The following is a 20,725-nucleotide window of genomic DNA, read 5'->3' on the forward strand; positions in this document are numbered from 1 at the left end:
TAACGTTTTTCCAAACCCTGAACAGACACAGGACAACAGGGATATTCCCTTTTCTCCTCTCCTCTCCTATGTGAAAAAAGGCTACAGATAGCTGAACTGATGTGAGAAAATGATTTTGCTGTTGGTAATATTTTCTTTATACAATAGACAGGATTATCAAGCATCTTTCATGCGAAACACTTCACAGATGGCTGGCCTCCTCATAGCACATATCTGCTGCTGACAGAAGAGCATCAAGTACTAGAGCTGTAGAAAATTGGGGGGAAAACGATTCACTGGGATTGCTGTTTCAATCCGTCATGCAACGGTCAGTGAAAGAAGCAAGTGAATTTGAACAATATCAGGATTTAGCACACATTCCCTTCACACAAAAATGCCAGTGATAGAAGACAGTTGCTTTTGTCTGGTGACCCCAACCCAGATATTTTATTGATTTACAATAGTTTTAATACACAAAACCACATTTTGATTGAGCAAATATAGAACTTTCTCTGCAGTATTCAATAAAAAGTGATCTTCTCTACCTAATGTTAAATGTAAGCCTTCTGGACGGAGGCCATTCTGCAGAAGCAGCATGGAGTAGTGGTTAGAGGGATCACAGAGGACAGGGAAAATCCAGGTTCAAATCCTCATAAACTTGCTGGGCTGACCTTGGGTCACCCACTCTATCTCTCACTCTAGCCAACCCCATGGGAAGGTTGTAGAGATAAAATGAAGAGGGGGAAGAAGAAGAAGAAGAATAAGAAGAAGAAGAAGAAGAAGAAGAAGAAGAAGAAGAAGAAGAAGAAGAAGAAAAAGAAGAAGAAGAAGAGGAGGAGGAGGAGGAGGAGTTTGGATTTGATATCCCGCTTTATCACTACCCGAAGGAGTCTCAAAGCGGCTAACCTTCTCCTTTCCCTTCCTCCCCCACAACAAACAGTGGGGCTGAAAGACTTCAGAGAAGTGTGACTGGCCCAAGGTCACCCAGCAGCTGCATGTGGAGGAGTGGAGACGCGAACCCGGTTCCCCAGATTACGAGTCCACCGCTCCTAACCACTACACAACGCTTCCCTGAGCTCCTTGGAGGAAGAGGAGAGTAAGGGGGGGAGCTAATTGTAAAGTAACTTTTTAGCAAATTGGAAACTATTTACTGAATACTGCAGAGAAAATTTGATACTTTATCAAAACGTGGCTTTTTAATGTTATAAGAGATTGGTTTACATGCTCAAATACAGACATGTTTTATATATCTATATTTTCAGTTACAATAGTGTTTTCAATTATAACTGGTTTCTCTCTTCTCTTGTTTTATCTATGTAAACTGGTATCTTTGCTGGCTTTTGCGCTATTGTAAAAATAGAGGTAGGGAAAGTGTAAGGCACACTGAGACGGGGATCCTGTCAGAACTGACGCAGGGTGTTTTCAGCCACCCCACACATTCCTCTGCCTTTTCTCCTAGCGCAGAAGGGTTTCTGGTGAGTTCAGCATCAACCAAGGAGCAAATGCAAGAATTTTATGGCACTTCTACTCAGGCATCACTCATTACATATTGAGATAATAATCCTTGAACATTACAGTAATATTAGAATCCACAGATTCTATACTGCACCTCTGATATGTATTGTGCTTCCAACTGAACAGAAGAGAGCAGGTCTTTGCCCCAAGCAGCTTACAAAATAAATTCTGACAGCAAGGTGAGGAGTGGGGAAGAAGTTGGAGGATCACAGGAGAATAATACACCCAACTAAGCACCTGAAGTGTCATAAGTAAGCACTTCAGTATGCTCCAGAGGCCTATAATTCTGGTCTTGATTGACCAAACCACCCATTTCCAACACTTCGAGTAATAATGGAAAAAAAGGAAATCTCTGTCAATAAATGTGGCTATTTATGACCTTCTCTGTGTAATCTATAGAGACTCACCAGGGCATCCTCTTAAGTTCATCTGTGCAATTTGTTCCCCTCCCCCTCAGCACATTTAGGGAGATCCTGCTCTGAAACCACGTGCATCTTAAGCCTCAATCAGGACAGGAGGAACCCTGTGATATCAGTTAGGCTGAGAGGCAATTTGAACCTCAGTTTTTCCATTATCAAGATGTTCCATAGTATCTCAAAAACCTGCTGTTGTCACAGATATGAGTGGCCAAAATTGTGGCAACCTTTTTTTGGAGTAATACCATAAAATTATATATCAATGGAAAGATACTTTAATGAATACTGTAATGCAACAAAATTCGTTCAATTTTCTGTATTCTATCAAAAGTTATAGCCAAATAACCAGAAAAAGGAAGCACAACTTGCTTAGGTTGATATGCAGTAGCTTTCCTTCATTTGAATGTAGCCAATGAGCAGGAGGGTGTAGAGAGCCAATCGGGTGTCATCTTGTTTTGGCAATGATCCAATCAGGTCACAGTAAGATTCAGCTATTGATGTTATGTACTGGAGCTGAGAGGAGGGCATTTGTCAGTGTGTTATGTGATTGCTATCAAGTTGGTTGGGGTTTTTGTGTTCTTTCATTTGGTAAGCTTGTAAAATGTAATAAAATTAAAGAAATGCTGCAAAGAGTTGACTGGTCACCCAGAAAGCCATGTAAAATAGTACTATTAAGCAAACATGGCTACAGTTATGAAGAAAATAGAAGAAAAATTGGGGAAACTTAACCAAAGGTGGCATTTCTAAATTTTTGAAAAGATATAAGGAGACTCGGTCACTACAAAATCAGACTGGTAAGGGCAGGAAAAGGTGCACAACAGCAAGTGATGATAGAAGAATTGAGAGACTGTGCCTACGTGACAGAAAAAATCAACTGGGTGTATACAAGATGACATGGTACAATGTAATGTGAAGTTGAGTGTAAGGACTGTTCGGTGCAGACTGCAGGAATATGGTCTAAATGCCAGAATTCCAAGGAAAATGTCATTGTTATCTCTCAAACAAAGGTTTAAAAGATTAAACTGGGCTAAAACCCATGCTAACTGGACAGCGGAACAATGGGACAGTTTTATTTGGAGTGATGACACCAAAATCTTCTTGCTTGGTAGTGATGGCATGAAATATGTGAGAAGAATTGGAGATGATTTACATCCTACTTGCATTACACCTACTATGAAACACCCAGTTAGTGTTACGATCTGGGGTCATATGACAGCAAAAGGTGTGGGCAGAATTTGCGTCATTAATGGGAATGTACATGCCCAGACTTTAACCCAATCAAAAATGTATGGAGCCGACTAAAGAAACTTGTTAGTCAGAAGCAACCCAGCAATAAAACCCAATTAATAGAGGCAATAATTCAATTTTGGTTTCACATTTTTACTGATGCAAAACTAAAAAATTTGGTTCACTCCATGGGAAGGCTAAAGGTTGCCCAACTAAGTATTAACTGACATGGGGAGAATTTTTGTATATCTCATTTTTTTCTATGTGTTTCATGTTTCTTCTTTTTGACTGCTGTTGTAATAAATAATCCTTCATAAAAGTTATTGCATTACATTCTTCATTAAATTATCTTCCCATTGATATATAATTTTATGGTATTACTAAAAAAAAAAAAAAAAAAAAAAAAAGGTGTTATAAGCCATCATTGCCAAAACAAGATGACACCTGATTGGCTCTCTAAACACTCCTTTTTCTGGTTATTTGGCTATAATTTTTGATAGAATACAGATAATTGAATAAACTTTGTTGCATTACATTCTTTATTAAATTATCTTTCCATTGATGCATAATGTTATGGTACTACTCCCAAAAAAAAAGTGGTATGAGCCATCAAACCTCGGAAATCCACTTTCTCCAAAAGGTTTCCACAATTTTGGCTACTAGTGTAGAAACACACAAACACACCCAGGATATTCTACACCTCTTTTAACATTAATCAACTAAATCCAATAATACACTAAAGTATGGGGCATAGCTGAGCCAGTTAAGGATCTACTTAAATCAATGGTGATCCCCTGCCAGGTGAGGGGCCCAATCAAGACCCCTCTACTGCATGGAACCAGCACAGCCACCCAGCCAGCAGGGATTCAGGTGTGAAGGAGACTCACCTGCTCTAATAGACTCTGGACAAGGTGAGAACTGCTCTGAAGTCTGAACACTTCATTTAATAATTTGAATTAAACCCTAGCAATAACAATACTGAGTCAAAATCCACAGTAACGGCAAAATGTATCAGCCCAAACTATACAAGATATGAAGGAAAACCTTAAATAAGTCTATAGTCAACACATCAGACCAAACACACCAAATATCAAATTGCACTGAGACTGACCAACCCTCAAACAATTCACATTAATAAGTCCTGACAACAAAACACAAACACCAGTTCCCAATTACCATAAAAAATAATGAATCTAACCCCAAATCAAAATCATTATTATGGGAAAAGGAGGAACAGTCATTTCTTTATCCATTTTCTCCACTTTATGCATGGTATTAATATATATTTTCCTCTTAGCCTTCTACTTTTCCCACTTTAGTGTTCCTTCCAAGAAAACTGCTCTTCTATTCCTGGGGCCCAAATTTTGCTCATTCAGAACTTTTTCCAGTTGTATGGCATCCTTTTTGAACTGTACAGTGGTACCTTGGGTGAAGAACTTAATTCGTTCCGGAGGTTTGTTCTTAACCTGAAACTGTTCTTAACCTGAAGCACCACTTTAGCTAATGGGGCCTCCTGCTGCCGCCACGCCGACAGAGCATGATTTCTCTTCTCATCCTGAAGCAAAGTTCTTAACCTGAGGTACTATTTCTGGGTTAGCGGAGTCTGTAACCTGAAGTGTCTGTAACCCGAGGTACCACTGTATAGCATAATTAGAATGTGACCACACCAGAAAGCCTTTGTTCTGGGACATGGTCTACAAATTCTTATGGCTGCAACCTTCTGAATTCCCCAATGTAGAGAGATACATAATTGGAAATATTAAGAAGAACTTAATATTCATTTATCCTCACATCTGTCCATCTTGAGGAGGCTCATCATCAAGTAGCAAACATGTTAAATAGCATTGCAGAACAAAATATTAATTAAAACCCAGTCTTACCAACAGCCCCCACAAATCTGCTAAAAACAGCTTAGAGGGTTCCAAATGCCCTCTGGAATAAGACTTGCTGTCAAGAGGCTACTAGCAAGGGGGCAGATCATCCTTCTCCCGTGAAGAAGTTTCAAAACATAGAAGCCACTGTGAAAAAGGGCATCCTTTGAATAACCTTCTGCCACATCTGTGATGAAGGACTCTAAAGTAGGGCCTTCAATGCAGTTATAAACAAGTAGCCAGATTTCCTGAGAGAAGGTGGTTCTTCAGCTACTCTGCACCCAGAAGATTTAGAGCTTTAAAAAGGTAATGATCAGCATCTGGGGTGGGGGAACAAACTTGGTCCAAGAAGGAGCTGGGAGTCAATGCCGATATTTCAAGATTGTTGCCTGTGTGCTGTCGGTGGTCAACTCCTGTTGATAACCTACAAGTTGCATTATACTCCAGCTGCACTTTCTAAGAACTCTTTAAAATACAAGCTCATGCGCTAACATGCCATATTATAAATATTTATTATTTACTGAATTTATATACCGCCCTATACCCAGGGGTCTCAGGGCGGTTCTCAGAATAAAATCAATATACCTACCACAAAATAGCTAATAAAAATACATTTTAAAAGGGCAGAGGATGTAAATCGGATCAAACAAAGGCCTGGTTTAAAAGGAAGCTTTTTGCCTGGCGCCTAAAGGTGTATAATGAAGGCACCAGTCAAACTTCCCTGGGGAGAGCATTCCACAGATGGGGAGCCACTGCAGAGAAGGCCCATTCTCATGTTGCCACCCTCTGGACCTCTCAAGGAGGCGAAACATGAAGAAGGGCCTTAGAAGATGATTTCAGGGTTTGTGTAGGTTCATTTGGAAAGATGCAGTCCTTGAGGTATTGCAGTTCTGAGGTAACTAAGGCAATTTAGGTGCCTAGATATACAACTGAACACATTTCCTAAGGAAGTAACCAGTTTTTCAGTCATATTGTCCTTTGTCACTTACTTTCACATTTCACTTACCTCTGAAAAGAACACAGAGAGGATAACTAGACTGATCCAGTGAATAACTCCAGCAAACTGTGATGCATTTGAAACTGAAATTAAATAAAGATTATTATGAAGCATCATTTTGGTTTCCCAGCATGCAAGTTGCACAATACACAATGAACCAAACATTCTGAAGCCTGCCTTGATTAAGGCTGACCCCCCAGGAGACTGTGGGCCAAATCTGGGTTGGGAGAGAAGGGACAAAATGATGAAAGAAGTGAACTCCCCACCAATTGCAGAAACACTGGTAAATATTCACAGCTAGTACACAACATTAGAGATATAGGCTCAGTCGAGACATAACACCAATTGTGGTTTTTATTAACAATCATTTAGAATGCCCACCTTGGTTTAAGCTTCACTAAAGCTTAACATGATTTACAGTTACTTGTCTGCTTCCATTTTCCATCTTCTCAACTCTCCCATCTCTGAGCCTCCAACACATATTCTCCCCTACTGGCACAGGATCAGACATTTCACCTCCGTTTTCAATTAGCTGCAATTAGCATTATTGTCCAAACCAAACTGTGGTTAATCTGAACTATGGTTCATTGAAACAAATCAGGTTTATAAACGATGGTTCCAGGTTTGGCTTCTTTCAGTAACAAGTCCAAGATTCAGGATTCAAAAGGTACCAAAAGTAGAATATAAGAGCCAAGAATGAATTAAAGTCACTCAACGCCTATGACTGCATGTAATGCTAGGCCAAATGATAGTTTAGTTTGAATGATGCACTGTCTTGCAGGAAGAAGACTGCGGTTGCTATGTTCATCCATGGTCCTTTACCTCAGCACAGAAAGCTCTGGTTTAGGGTTGGAACTCAGGATTGTGGTTAATCTCCTTAACCATGATTTGTAGTCTCCATAACCATGATTTGTAGTCAGTAATAAAGTGGAGACGTGCTCCTCTTTGGAAGCCAGCATGCTTGTGTCATTACATGATGTGTGAACCAGGCCACATGCCATGAGACTGATCTTCAATTTGACCTGCATTAAGCCTTCCTTTGTCCTCATGTAGAGTGTAGGAAAGGCATATTACTAAACAACCATGTATAATTCTGGATGTAGGTGGGGGAGGAAGAGAACACGCCATGTTTTGAGGTTCTGTATCTGGTGCCAGAGAAGAAGCCAAAAAGCCTGGGAACCCATTCAGTGCCTGCGTGTGATGGATTAGTAGCTTGGAGGGAGGACTCAGGAAAGCAAAAATAAGCACAGTTTATCATTATTTACCATGATCACAGTGCAATACATCTCATGAGAGAAAAGATGCTGGCCTTACATAGTGGTACCTCGGATTAAGAACTTAATTGGTTCCAGAGGTCCGTTCTTAACCTGAAGCACCACTTTAGCTAATGGGCCTCCCGCTGCCGCCGGAGCACGATTTCTGTTCTCATCCTGAAGCAAAGTTCTTAACCTGAGGTAATATTTCTGGTATAGCGGAGTCAGTAACCTGAAGCATATGTAACCCGAGGTATCACTGTATCTGGATGCATGAAAGGAAAACTCCAAGTTAGCCACCTGCCAGCACAAAGCAGACCTTAGAAAACACCCTGGACTCTTCCTGTGATGCAAGTCTCTCTCAGGAGCCTTTAGGGAGACCAATTTCCCCTCTTTATGTTGAAAATGTTTCATGTGTAGTAAAGTGTTAAAATAACTTTGGGAATACATACGAGTTTTGTTTTCTTCTCAAGAAGGAAAAAAACTTCAAGTTTTCAGGGTTGTGTGCAGGCACAGAAAAATGCAAAACTGTAGCAGAATATTAATCTGTTTGAGTGAAACACAGTATTTCACTTTTAGGTTTGTTTTATTTTTTAAATCCTGTAACTCCACTACCTATGCAATGTTGCACTGACACATTTATAGTCCTGTCTCCATATTGTGAAATGCTAAGAGAAAGAAGGAAAAAACCTCAGCTACATTGTTCATTTTCAGCAATGTCCTGATGGCTGCAATAAAGGGAAATGGGAAAATGCTATCAACAAGGCAGCAACCCATATATTGGAAGGAATAAAGGAATGTGCAACATTCTGTCTGCCCTCTTGTGTTCAACTAAAGATGTGCAGAATGGACAACATGCAAGACAATAAAATATTTTTATTGCACCCCCCTACTCCAAGCCAGTATTGACTGTGAATGCTAATGGGTATTCTAAAGAGCCATACAATGAAAAGACCATCAGTTGCATTATTTACTTATTCATTCTATTTTTGACATTTATAGGCTGCCCTGTAACAAGTGTTCTCTGGGCAGCTTACAGAATAAAACAAAAAAGTTTAATAAATAAATAAAAGGACTAATAAAATAAAAAGTGGTATAGCATTAAAAACTGACTAAAAATGAATATTAAGATTAAAAGTAAAGCGCAAATAATAACACAAAAGGCTGGAACTAATTTAAAAACTACAGCGAGATTTATACGGCCTGGGATTTTTTTTAAGGTCTTCGTCTGCAACATTCTCTGATGGGCAAAAATCTTGAGTGCCAGAAAATTCCAGAAAAAGAAATGCTCTTTCCACATAAAGCTCCCTGCACTTAGAAAAATAGAATACCGGTAAATGGAGAAAAAATCTATTCTACTTCCAGTGTGCTGTGTGAAAGAGTGACCCTATGCAGTTGAAGGGCAGCTGGTTGAAATTCTGCAGGCTAATGCAAGCAAAGCAGAGAGCTTAACATTTCTTTTAATGCTGGGCTTTCCCTCTCAGCATGATGGTTCTGGGATGCTGTCATGAAATCTCGCAGGGCCATCCAAGTTCCCATGAGATGTCATGTGAGCATCCCTAGCCTTCCAGATCTAGGAATGGGAGACTGGATCCAAAGGCTCCCGTCCTCCATTGAAAAAAATCCCTTTATTCCACTGTCGCAGGTTTCCCATGTGCATTTCTTTCCACACATATTTCTTGAATTTCCAAGTTCAAACAGAGCAAAACCTTTTTTGGAAAAGGTATAGAAGCAACACCCTTTCCCAAACAACAGCATCAATGGCTTTAGTCCCAGCTTTCAAACCAGGTGCTTTCATTACTAGGGCTGGCCAATGTGCATTGATACACTTGTCCAAAACCCAATATGAAACTCACATCGTGATAACCAGTTTCATAATAATATCCTGGAAATGTATCACTAATCATGATGTGTATCGTCGCTCAAGATTTCTGCGGCTGGCTCAGCTCTCCCCTGCCTCCTGCAGGCAGCAGCAAACCACAAGGGCAGGTGGCTGACGAAAGCCACCAGTCTGCCTGGGAACTTTCCGAAGAGAACAGACACCTACAGGAACTTTCCTCTGTAATGCAGGCAGCATGTTTAACCTCCTTCCTCACTTCTGCCCGTCTCTCTCTGCGTGTGGCTCCCCCACCATGTCTCTTGTCATGTCAGCTCTGAAGGCTGGCAATCCCCGCAGGCTCTGTGTTCCTACGAATGCATGGGGCCGTGGGGTGGGCTCTTCAAGCTAGCAACTATTACAAGTGCCAAGGAGACACGGAAGGAGCAGGAAGGGCGATGAAAGTTGGCTTGGGGAGGAGAAAGGGAACGTTTGAATGGGTGGGCATGATGGTTGTTTTGAGTCTTATTTGGGTGGGAAGCAGGTAAGAGTTTATCTAAAGGTCTTCTGGCAGAAGAAAGAGTTAAGAGTGGACTTAGGCGTTAGGTGGCACTTAGGGAGAGCTGTGCGTGTAGTGGGGGAGTCAGGCTGTATTTGGCAGTAACATCCCAGTGTTAGGACGGCTGGCGAGTCCAAAAAGTTGTTGCAATATCAGATAGTGTCTATCGAGGTATTTGGAGATTAAAATTCCTTCCCTGAGCTTGTGCTGTCCAGAATACAAAGACGTTGGGTTTAGGTTTTAGTTGCCTTGTTTAATGTACTTTTAATGTGTGATATGCTTTTAATTTGAAATATACTAGCAGGCAGTGGCTTGTGAGGGTGGATGGGGAGGGGCTTCTCAGGCTTTGAGAAGGTGGTGGGAGGGCTCTTGGGCCCTCCCGCCAGCAAGTTTATGGTGGTTTAAGTAGAAGGGGAAGAAATGGAGGCAGTGAGAGATTTTACTTTCTTGGGCTCCATGATCACTGCAGATGGTGACAGCAGCCGCGAAATTAAAAGATGCCTGCTTCTTGGGACAAAAGCTATGACAAACCTAGACAGCATCTTAAAAAGCAGAGACATCACCTTGCGGACAAAGGTCTGTATAGTTAAAGCTATGGTTTTCCCAGTACAGTGGTACCTCGGGTTACATACGCTTCAGGTTACATACGCTTCAGGTTACAGACTCCGCTAACCCAGAAATAGTGCTTCAGGTTAAGAACTTTGCTTCAGGATGAGAACAGAAATCATGCTCCGGCGGCGTGGTGGCAGCAGGACGCCCCATTAGCTAAAGTGGTGCTTCAGGTTAAGAACAGTTTCAGGTTAAGTACGGACCTCTGGAACGAATTAAGTACTTAACCCAAGGTACCACTGTAGTGATGTATGGAAGTAAGCGCTGGACCATAAAGAAGGTTGATCGCCGAAGAATTGATCCTTTTGAATTATGGTGCTGGAGGAGACTCTTGAGAGTCCCATGGACTGCAAGAAGATCAAACCTATCCATTCTGAAGGAAATCAGCCCTGAGTGCTCACTGGAAGGGCAGATCTTGAAGCTGAGGCTCCAATACTTTGGCCACCTCATGAGAAGAGAAGACTCCCTGGAAAAGACCCTAGTGTTGGGAAAGATGGAGGGCGCAAGAAGGGGACAACAGAGGACGAGATGGTGGGACAGTGTTCTTGTAGCTACCAGCATGAGTTTGACCAAACTGCAGGAGGCAGTGGAAGACAGGAGTGCCTGGTGTGCTCTGGTCCATGGGGTCACGAAGAGTCAGATACGACTAAACAACGAAGTAGAGGACGCTTTCACCCCGGTGTGGCTCCCTTTTATTACACACACAGCCCAACAGGACAAGAAGAAGAACCCACCAATAGCATATGAATCAATATGGCTAACTTGACCCAAGAACCCCACACACCCTCATACACACAAACAGATCCCACTGCAGTCAACTGAAGGCAGGCCACCACGCTCTGGGGCCCCCAACCTCTCTCAATGCCAATGAAAATTAATAAATGGATATAAAGAATGAAAGTTTACTATCCACCTCCCTTCTCTCTCCTCCCCCAACCTTATACTGTATACCACATTAAAGTCTCACGTCGAATATAACTGATCTATGTTGTTGTTTAGTCATTTAGTCGTGTCAGGCACGCCAGGCACTCCTGTCTTCCACTGCCTCCTGCAGTTTGGTCAGACTAATGCTGGTAGCTTCGAGAACACTGTCCCACCATCTCATCCTCTGTCGTCCCCTTCTCCTTGCGCCCTCCATCTTTCCCAACATCAGGTCTTTTCCAGGGAATCTATGATCTATAGAAAGGACTTTATGATCTGAAAACAGAGGTGATGTATGTTTTTTTGTAATCCAATAAAATCTTTAATAGAACAATTCTTAAAAAGTAATAATGTCTGTATCCTGCCCGTTCATACAAGATGGGGTACAGAATATATATACATCCACAACACACACTTTGAATTGAGGTAATTTTAAGCTGTTTCAGTATTCTAACTTTTTAAAGTTTTAAATAAAGGATGGGAGTGAATTTTTCTCGGGGGGGAAATGCAGCACATTTTAAAGTGTTGCCTAATTCACTCTCACAGCGGTGCTTAAAATCTAAAGCAGTGTTGGGTTGGGGTCACTGAGGGACACTGAAGTCTTGGGTTGTGCAAACTGTACACTTAAGGTGGGTGTCTCTGCTGTCAGTTGTGTAGGCCTGTAATATGTGTTAGTTGTTGTGCTAGAAAGATATACTATATTTACTCAAATCTAATGCTCACCATTTTGGCCAAATTATGTTGTGAAAATCAAGGTGCACGTTAGATTTGATGGCACATTTACAGTCACCAAGGGATGCGGGTGGCGCTGTGAGTTAAACCACAGAGCCTAGGACTTGCCAATCAGAAGGTCGGCGGTTCGAATCCCTGTGGCGGGGTGAGCTCCCATTGCTCGGTCCCTGCTCCTGCCGACCTAGCAGTTCGAAAGCAATTCAAAGTGCAAGTAGATAAATAGGTACTGCTCCGGCGGGAAGGTAAACGGCATTTCTGTGTGCTGCTCTGGTTTGCCAGAAGCGGCTTAGTCATGCTGGCCACATGACCCGGAAGCTGTACGCCGGCTCCCTCGGCCAATAAAGCGAGATGAGTGCCGCAACCCCAGAGTCGGCCACGACTGGACCTAATGGTCAGGGGTCCCTTTACTTTTACAGTCACCAGCAAATATTTTTTGTTTCAATGTTCCTAAAACTGAGGTGCACATTAGATTCAATGGCACATTAGACTCGAGTAAATACAGTATTAATATGAAGGAAAGGGGATGTAGGAAGAATTTTTCTGCTTCCCCACTTCCAGTCACTCTTTGAAGACTGGAGAAGGGACCCTCTTAAGAATATTAGGGGGGCAGACTTCCGGTGCTTCCTGCCTTAATGGATGTAGCTCCCATGCTAGCGGAGATCATTTGCGGAAGAAAACAAGGATGATTTGGGAGTAATTGTCCTTGCAAGCTCCCCCAGGGCCCGGGGGGAGTGAGCTTCACTTGTAGATCGTCTTGATAAGTGGCTCTCGCTCTGGTATGGAACCCGAGAGGCAGTAGAAGCTAAGCGTAAAAGCGCTTCGCATAACAGTAACCCCCCCCCCCACGCAGCCATGAAAAGCAGAGGTGCTTCTGTTTATTAGGATGAAATTGGCTCTAATTTACAGACAGGTGCAGAATGAAGAGGACAAGATTATAAACTGCCAAGTGAATCCCATTACTGGGTTGCAACATTTTGAACTGGAAAAATTTCCTTTGTTGAAAAATACGGTACGTGAGGGAGGAGGGGAGTTTTTACCCTTTTTTACATATACTATATTTTCTATATAAATGATTTGGCAAACCTCCCCCTAAACGATAACAAATTGATAAAAAGCAAGAAGAGAAAAAGAGAACAGAATTATATTTATGTATTAATATAAAAATAGAACTGTGTGAGAACACTGAAATGATTTAAAGCATCTAACTTCCACTGGACGGCAATTTGGATTATGGCCTTAGAAGACCTGGCGCGACGCCAGATTGTTAAGAAATCTAAGAATTGGGAGGAGAACTGGAATTTCGCCCAGAGCTACAGCGGGAAACCAGATTACTCCCTTACTCAGACACAAACAACAAAGATGGCATAATGACACAGCTAGAATTTCAGCAGAAGAGGAGAAAGATTGGAAAAGCGGAAGAAGAGATGCTGCTGCAGGACATGATTAGAACAATGAAGAAGCAAATGGGAAAATAAACATCTCACACAAAGAATTTACAGGATACAGAACTCTCCTTGCGGGGAAAAAATCTTTTTATTAAATATCTCAACACGAATGGAAGTCAAGAACTCTGTAGCTATGGATAAAGGACCAAGATCAGGACTTAATGCAATTGGATTAACTAAGATTTTGGAAGCAGGGGAAAATAAGACCTTTGCATCCCAAAACCCAGCACACAGGAAGTCACTCAAAATTTATAATTGGCTGTATAATTGATCTATATTTGGATGGGAATGGTAATATGATATTGATAAAATGTGGCTGTTATTGGAGTTTAATAATTGAAAACTAATAAAAATTATTATTTTAAAAAAGAATATTAGGGGGCGGGCAGGGTAAGCATGACTTTGTCTTCCAATGAGGACAAGACCATATTAAAAATGAACATAAGATTTTAGCTAGAGTTCATTCATTTTCAGCTTTGTAATCTTGTTATACATAAAAATGGCCTAGACATCCTGTTATTGCACCTGTAACCTAGTTTTCAGGCACCATGTGGCACCTAGATTGTCTAACTGAGTTTCTAACACCGATCTGCACCAGTTCCCAATTTGTTACCAGGTCAAGTTCAAGGTGTTACTATGGACATATAAAGCCCATAACAGAACAGTAATATATTCTCCAGAAATCTTTAATGGTTTAGTCAAGCATGCAATCAGAGTAAAATTTCATTTAATTATACACATCAAATAAAATAAAATAAAATTCAGTATTTCCCCAGATTATTATAAGCTCCAGCCTCATTTCAGACAACTTGATACAGTATATTGAAATACTGCAATGTTTAGCTGGTGATATATTGCAGTGTTGAAAATCAGGTATTACCCAGCCCTATTAATTACTCTGGAAGACCAACCAACCCCATAGTGCTGCCGGTGGGGGGGAAAGAATTCAAATGTACATCTGAATGGGACAGGTGGGGAGACATTGGGTAATGTTAGGTCTGGGATGAGCCCCAAAGGAATATCAGCACATCAGAGGTTCACAAAATTCCATACACTTCACACCTCATACAGTCTAGAGCAGGCTTCCCCAACCTCGGCCCTCCAGATGTTTTGAGACTACAGTTCCCATCATCCCTGACCACTGGTCCTGCTAGCTAGGGATCATGGGAGTTGTAGGCCAAAAACATATGGAGGGCCGAGGTTGAGGAAGCCTGATTTAGACACTATTCCCAAGCTATTTCCACCCACCCACCTGCAACCCATAGTGCATTAGCCTCAATATAATTGCCAAAAGTTTCAGGAAAAAGAAAAACCTGCTACTCACACTGGAGAAGCTTTATATCTATTAGGAGTTCCAGAGTCAGCAGGATCACCACCAATACTACACAGGCTACCAGGAAACTGTTGAGACTTGCACTGAGCAAAAATACCTGCCACACAGCAGCTCGCCTTCCACAGCACGGCTTAAGCCAGTTAGATCTGAAGAAAGAAAAACAGGGGGAAGAAGGGAAGAAAAGCGACAGGAAAAAAGGAAGATAGGTAAAGAGTAACAGGACAGAAACTGTACAGCTGTCTGTATAAGCAGAAGGAATCTCATTTGAAAAGTATCCTCTGAATATTCATATTTTCTGTTTGGTCAACCTATACAATACAAAGAATAAGTATGAATCTCTGGGTACATTTTACATTACAGGTGAAATTCTTGTTTAGACAAGCCTACCTAGATGCTTATAAGGTTGAGGTAATTTTAATCTTTTAGTATTTTAATTTTCGTATGTTTTTAAGTATGGTTGCAAATTTTTATTAATTGTGTTGTTTTACCTTTTGGTCAGCCATTTTACAATCAAGCGGTATATAAATTTTGTGAAATAATAATAATAATAGTAATAGTAATAATAATAATAATAATAAACCAACTCTTACTGGAATGATGAATGCCTGTATCTCTCTGTTTTCTTTTATTTCTTTGTATTTGCTCCGCAAGTAGAACAGAACTGGACACCTGGCAAATCAAAGCTTCCATATAAAAATACTACTCCTTTTCAGAGGGAGAGCTGTGCTAGTCTGTTGCCCATCTCTACATCACACCACGGGTAGAGATGCTAAGACTCCAACACCCACCATCTCTGACCATCAGCCAGGCTGGCTTAGGCGGATGGAGTCCAGTAACATCTAAAGGGCCACAGATTTCCCCATTAGAGGGAAACTGAAACAAAGGGAGTAACATCACCATACAGAAAAATCTTCTTTTAAAAGGTTCTAAATGCCACTACAGATGGGCTGTGTTATGAAAATCATAGAATTGTAGAGTTGGAAGGGACCCTGGGGGTCATCTAGTCCAACCCCCTGCAATGCAGGAATCTATTTGCCCAACCTGGATCTCAAACCCATGACCCATGATTAAGAGTCTCATGTTCCACCAACTGAGCCGCCCCACTACGGTTAGCAGCATTGCTGTTTCCATTTTCTAAATTCACAGCTTCTTGACAAGACGTTTTACATTTAAACTGAGCAACTACTTGGGTTCTGTAAATGATCTTACTAGCACTACATTATTGCTTTTGTCTTTTCTCTACATTTCATACCATTTTCATGAGTGGTACCTTGGGTTAAGAACTTAATTCATTCCAGAGGTCCGTTCTTAACCTGAAACTGTTCTTAACCTGAAGCACCACTTTAGCTAATGGGGCCTCCTGCTGCCGCCACGCCGACAGAGCACGATTTCTCTTCTCATCCTGAAGCAAAGTTCTTAACCTGAGGTACTATTTCTGGGTTAGCGGAGTCTGTAACCTGAAGCGTATGTAACCTGAAGCGTATGTAACCCGAGGTACCACTGTACAACTCTGCTTTTTAACTCTTGACTTTTCCTATAAATTTCCCAGAATGGACAGCAGAGGGCAGAGATGCATGTCTTTACAGAGATTATAGAATATAACATTTTAATTTCAATCTGACTGGGACAGGTTTTTCAAAAAAAAAATGAGAGCAGTAATGGAACTGGCACAGGTTTGTATTGCCAATGATAAAAGATGTTTTAGAGCCAGAAGTGCCTGGAAAAACCTTAATTTATTGTTTCCTTACATAGAGTCATGTTTGCCATTCATCAGAAGTGTGCGAAGTTATATATAAATATTTTAAAAGCTTGTATTATCTAAACACATTTAACAGCAAAACAGCAGAAAAGTACAAATTTAAAAGAGTCACCAGCCACTATCAAACTACAGCAAACATTTTCAAGAAGAAAAATATTCTGTTGGCATTGAAGAAAGAGGTGGCCAGCTGAGATTTCCCAAGGATGGGCTGCACTCCTGCAGAATCAATCCACTTTGGGGCAAAGGAGCATTCATTCAAATGAAACTTTAAATAATGCCCATGAATTAGAATAGAGTCTGAGGTTAAAAACCAACAACATGCCACCACAAAACAGTCAAGAGGGCATCCTCCTGGCTGCAAAGACCAAAAGCTAAAACATGACAGACACATCACAACTGTGTCCATGTGGCGACAGTAAATCTAAGGGAGGGGGAAACTATGAACAACAGAGAGATGGTCAAGAGGTTAAGCTCGCCAAATATCAGACATATTCCTGAAGTGAAAAATGAAGCCCTCAGCTGAAAGTATTATATTTACCTCCCACCGCCCTTAAATCAGTTCTTGAGTGACATGCCTGTGTTCAACGACACATAAATCATGCTACTTGGTTTAAAATGTAGGAGAGAATACTGATACAGGCAAAACAATGATTCACACAAAAGGGCTGGTCAGCATGCTATGGGTGCCACAAAGAAACATTTTTAAAAAGCACATGCCACATAAGGCGGCCAATCCTGTCACAGTAAGGTAAAGGTAAAGGGACCCCTGACCACTAGGTCCAGTCGTGACCGACTCTGGGATTGCACACTCATCTTGCTTTATTGGCCAAGGGAGCTGATGTACAGCTTCCAAGTCATGTGGCCAGCATGACTAAGCCGCTTCTGGCAAAACCAAAGCAGCACATGGAAACGCCGTTTACCTTCCTGCCGGAGCGGTACCTATTTATCTACTTGCACTTTAACGTGCTTTTGAACTGCTAGGTTGGCAGGAGCAGGGACCGAGCAACGAGAGCTCACCCCGTCACGGGGATTCAAACCACCGACCTTCTGATTAGCAAGTCCTAGGCTCTGTGGTTTAACCCACAGCGCCACCCGCATCCTGTCACAGTACAAAGGTTGTTTATCTGCAGTGGCTCAGAAAACACTAAAGCGAGATTTTCTCCACAGCACCACAAGTCTGTGGTGTGTAGAGGGAAAGCTGCCTGGACCACTTGGCAAGGCTCTGTGTAATAGCTCACCCCTTGGCAACAGTTGTATTTATGGATGGCACAAGAACATGCAAACATGCCTCACGCCTGGTCAGACTCCGGGGTCCGTCTAGCTCAGTACTGTCTACACTGACGGGCTCTCCAGGACTTCGGACCAGGAAACCATCCAGTTTCTACCTGTAGATGCCAGGGATTGAACCGGGGACAGTCTGCTTGCAAAGCCAGCCCTCTGCCACTGAGGTCGGGCCCGGTTCCATCTTACAGCATAGATTAAAAGGGAGAGCTAAACTGCAGTAATATTTTTATTCCGTTCTTCCCCCAGGAGCTCTCCACACACCTTTGAATACTCAAAACAATGATCCAGTAAGGTAGGTTAGGCTGAGAGGCAGCAGCCAGCTTCAGGCAACCACTGAGCTTTGTACAAGTCAAAATGTGACCCATCACAGCACTCTGGCAGCAGCTCCTCCACTTATAATCCAAAGCACTAGACAAACACTTTGTCAATGTAACCTGAAATGAGCAACACAGCAAGAGAACACATTTTTTGCCCACTGACTCCTCTAACTAGATGCAGTTCTCCAGGGTTTCATGGTCCTTCCCAATACTTTTAAACTTGAGGTGAACTTAGGACCTTCTGGATGCAAAGCATTTGCTGTACCAATGAGCTAGCAGTTCTCCAATTCTGGAAATGGATGGCAGTGGCCCTGGAGAGGCAGATTCTGAAACAATGTAACCCTGCACCAGGGCACTCACTACCTATAGCAGGGGTCCTCAAACTTTTTAAACAGGGGGCCAGTCCACTGTCCCTCAGACACCGCTGGGGGCCAGACTATAGTTTGGGGGAAAATATGAATTCCTATGCACACTGCACATATTTTATTTGTGGTGCACAAAAACAGGAAAAACAATACAATATTTACAATATACTTTAAGGGCATTGCACATGGTGACATTATGGGCACTAGCCAATTTGCTCTGTTTTGCCAGAAATGTAAGGATCTCCTTCTGCAGAATGTGAACATTTTCAAGAAGATATATTTGGATTGAATGCAGTGCAGTTGCTCTAAGAGTGAAGACATTGGAAGAGGCAGCACAGGCAGAGCTGTTGAGAGCTTTCTCCTCCATGAATTGGTCCAATCCAGTAACTTCCAGTTAACTTGGTGCTGCGTGCATGTTCTATCCATGGGCTTGGAAGTATGTGACGATTGGGGTGGGGTCCACTGAAAGGGAGAGGCTCTTGGAGATTTCTGAAACCCCGACTGTTGGGAGGCGAGGGAAGTGACGGTTAAGGGGATCTCCCTGCCCCCTGGCCATGAGCAAAGGTGAAGACTGCAAGCGCTGCCGACCAGAAGGGGAAGCTACAATGGAAGTAGCAGCCCTCGCCGGGATCCTGCAGAGAAACCATGGTGGCTCTGGCGGCGCTGGCTCTTGCCATGGAGGCCTCAGCTCTGCCGGAGGCGTGCGATGGCCAGCGCAGGTCTCTTCCCCCTCAGCGCAAGCAGGGGCAACTCCCAGGTTAAGGCTCGGCGTATTGATTTCCCTCAGCTGCCACCACCACCCTCAGAGTCCAGGCGACTTTGGCTTGGGGATTTGCAGGAAAGGAAGCGGGTCTCCAGGTAATCGTCTCTCTCTTAAGGCAGGCTGTAAATGCACAGGAGAGTGTGACGGCATAACGACTCCCCTTCTCTCCTGTTCCTGCGATTTGACAGGGGACGGGAGAATGAAAAGCAAAATGTGGCGCTCGAAGCCAAATGACTGTTGAGGGAATAGTTGAGTAAGAAACTGCCTCTGCACAAGAAAGACGAAGGAAAGGAAAATGGGGAAAGAAAGGGAAGCGAGAGGAGCGGCTTTTCGGTTGAAACTGCCAGGAAACAAAGCAGGGAGGGCGGGAAATGCCAAGCGAACTAGGGAAAAGAAGTCGCTTAGCAAGGCGACAGGAAGAAAGGAGCGTGGAGTGAGAGAAAACCTCAGGGTTCAGTCCACAACAGCCTCGCCGCTCCTGGGGCTCCTCCGTACCTCGTCAAGCTAGAGCAGCCTCTCTCCCGGCCGACGAGGCTTCGCCTTCCCTGGCCCTCTGGATCCGCATGTTCCCTGGCGCCACCCACCATGTTCCTGTGCCGCTAAAGTTTTGGGCCAAGACCCGTTAGACAGCGGTGGGTTCTGCAACTGCCGAGCGGACCGGGTTCAGGACCCTGGCGCACCGCATCTGGCCCGCGGACCGTAGTTTGAGGATCCCTGACCTATAGCTTACAGCTCTGAATGAAACTGTTATAATAAAAAAGGGCTGGTGTTTGACAGTCCTGTTATGAATGTTTAGTTATGATAGTGGCTGGATTCAGATGACCATCACAGCTTAAAAAGCAGAAATATAAATGAGTCGCTTTGCACAAGCAAAGAAACAATCCCAGAAGCCCCAGCTTCCTACTGTATCTGAACTGGGAAACTATGGTCAGTAGCTTCCAAGGAAGCAAGGACACTAAAAAAAAAGTCTTTAAAATATACTGAGTGGGAAGGGTCAGGAATGCCACTATAAAAGAGAAGGAAGAAAAGCACATCTTTCAACATTTGTCTCTGTGTAAAGCCAATCTGTTACCAGCTCAGATTTTTTGTAATACACTAGTATTTAAATGAATGTTCAACATGGAACAAGAGTGGGAAAAGATTACCATATTTCTTTGGTAATGAGCCACGACAAACACTTCAACTCAAGCTGCTAACAGCTGCCCCTGTTTCCGCTTCCTTGCCTTTGGGGGGGGGGTCCTCTACTCCAATGTGCCGCATTGTGGCATATTAACAGGTACACAGTTTTGCTCAGTATGATTTGAAGATCACAAAATAGAAAAGAAATAGGTCACTTAAGGATGGACAGATGGAAGCCAACCCTTCAGTGTAAAAAATGATTTTAAGGAGATGAGGATGCCTAAGGATGTCTAAGGAGACCTAGGAGTTGTTTGCCACAGGAGCACATGGATGAATTTGAGTATTTTAAGAGGATTATCGTTTCACATTTACTAATTCATGTCATCTGTATACTCATAGTGATCCCATTTTTCAGTTCACAGGCTTATGCAGCCAAACTATCAAC

The 20,725-nt window shown here is 42.6% G+C and overlaps 1 protein-coding gene across 5 annotated transcripts in view; it reads right to left on the minus strand.

Annotated features, from left to right (window-relative positions):
• TMEM266 (transmembrane protein 266) overlaps positions 1 to 20,725 on the minus strand; it is a 63,484-nt gene that overhangs the window by 26,394 nt on the left and 16,365 nt on the right. For all 5 annotated transcript variants that reach the window (XM_081021559.1, XM_081021556.1, XM_081021557.1 and 2 more), the window contains 2 exons: positions 14,665 to 14,819; positions 6,015 to 6,088 (listed from right to left, as the gene is read on the minus strand). In XM_081021559.1, the coding sequence (XP_080877685.1) occupies positions 6,015 to 6,088; positions 14,665 to 14,819 (229 nt within the window). The remainder of the gene's footprint in view (positions 1 to 6,014; positions 6,089 to 14,664; positions 14,820 to 20,725) is intronic.

This window comes from Podarcis pityusensis (genome assembly GCF_964106645.2).
Source record: "Podarcis pityusensis genome assembly, chromosome: 9".
Taxonomy (NCBI): Eukaryota; Metazoa; Chordata; class Lepidosauria; order Squamata; family Lacertidae; genus Podarcis; species Podarcis pityusensis.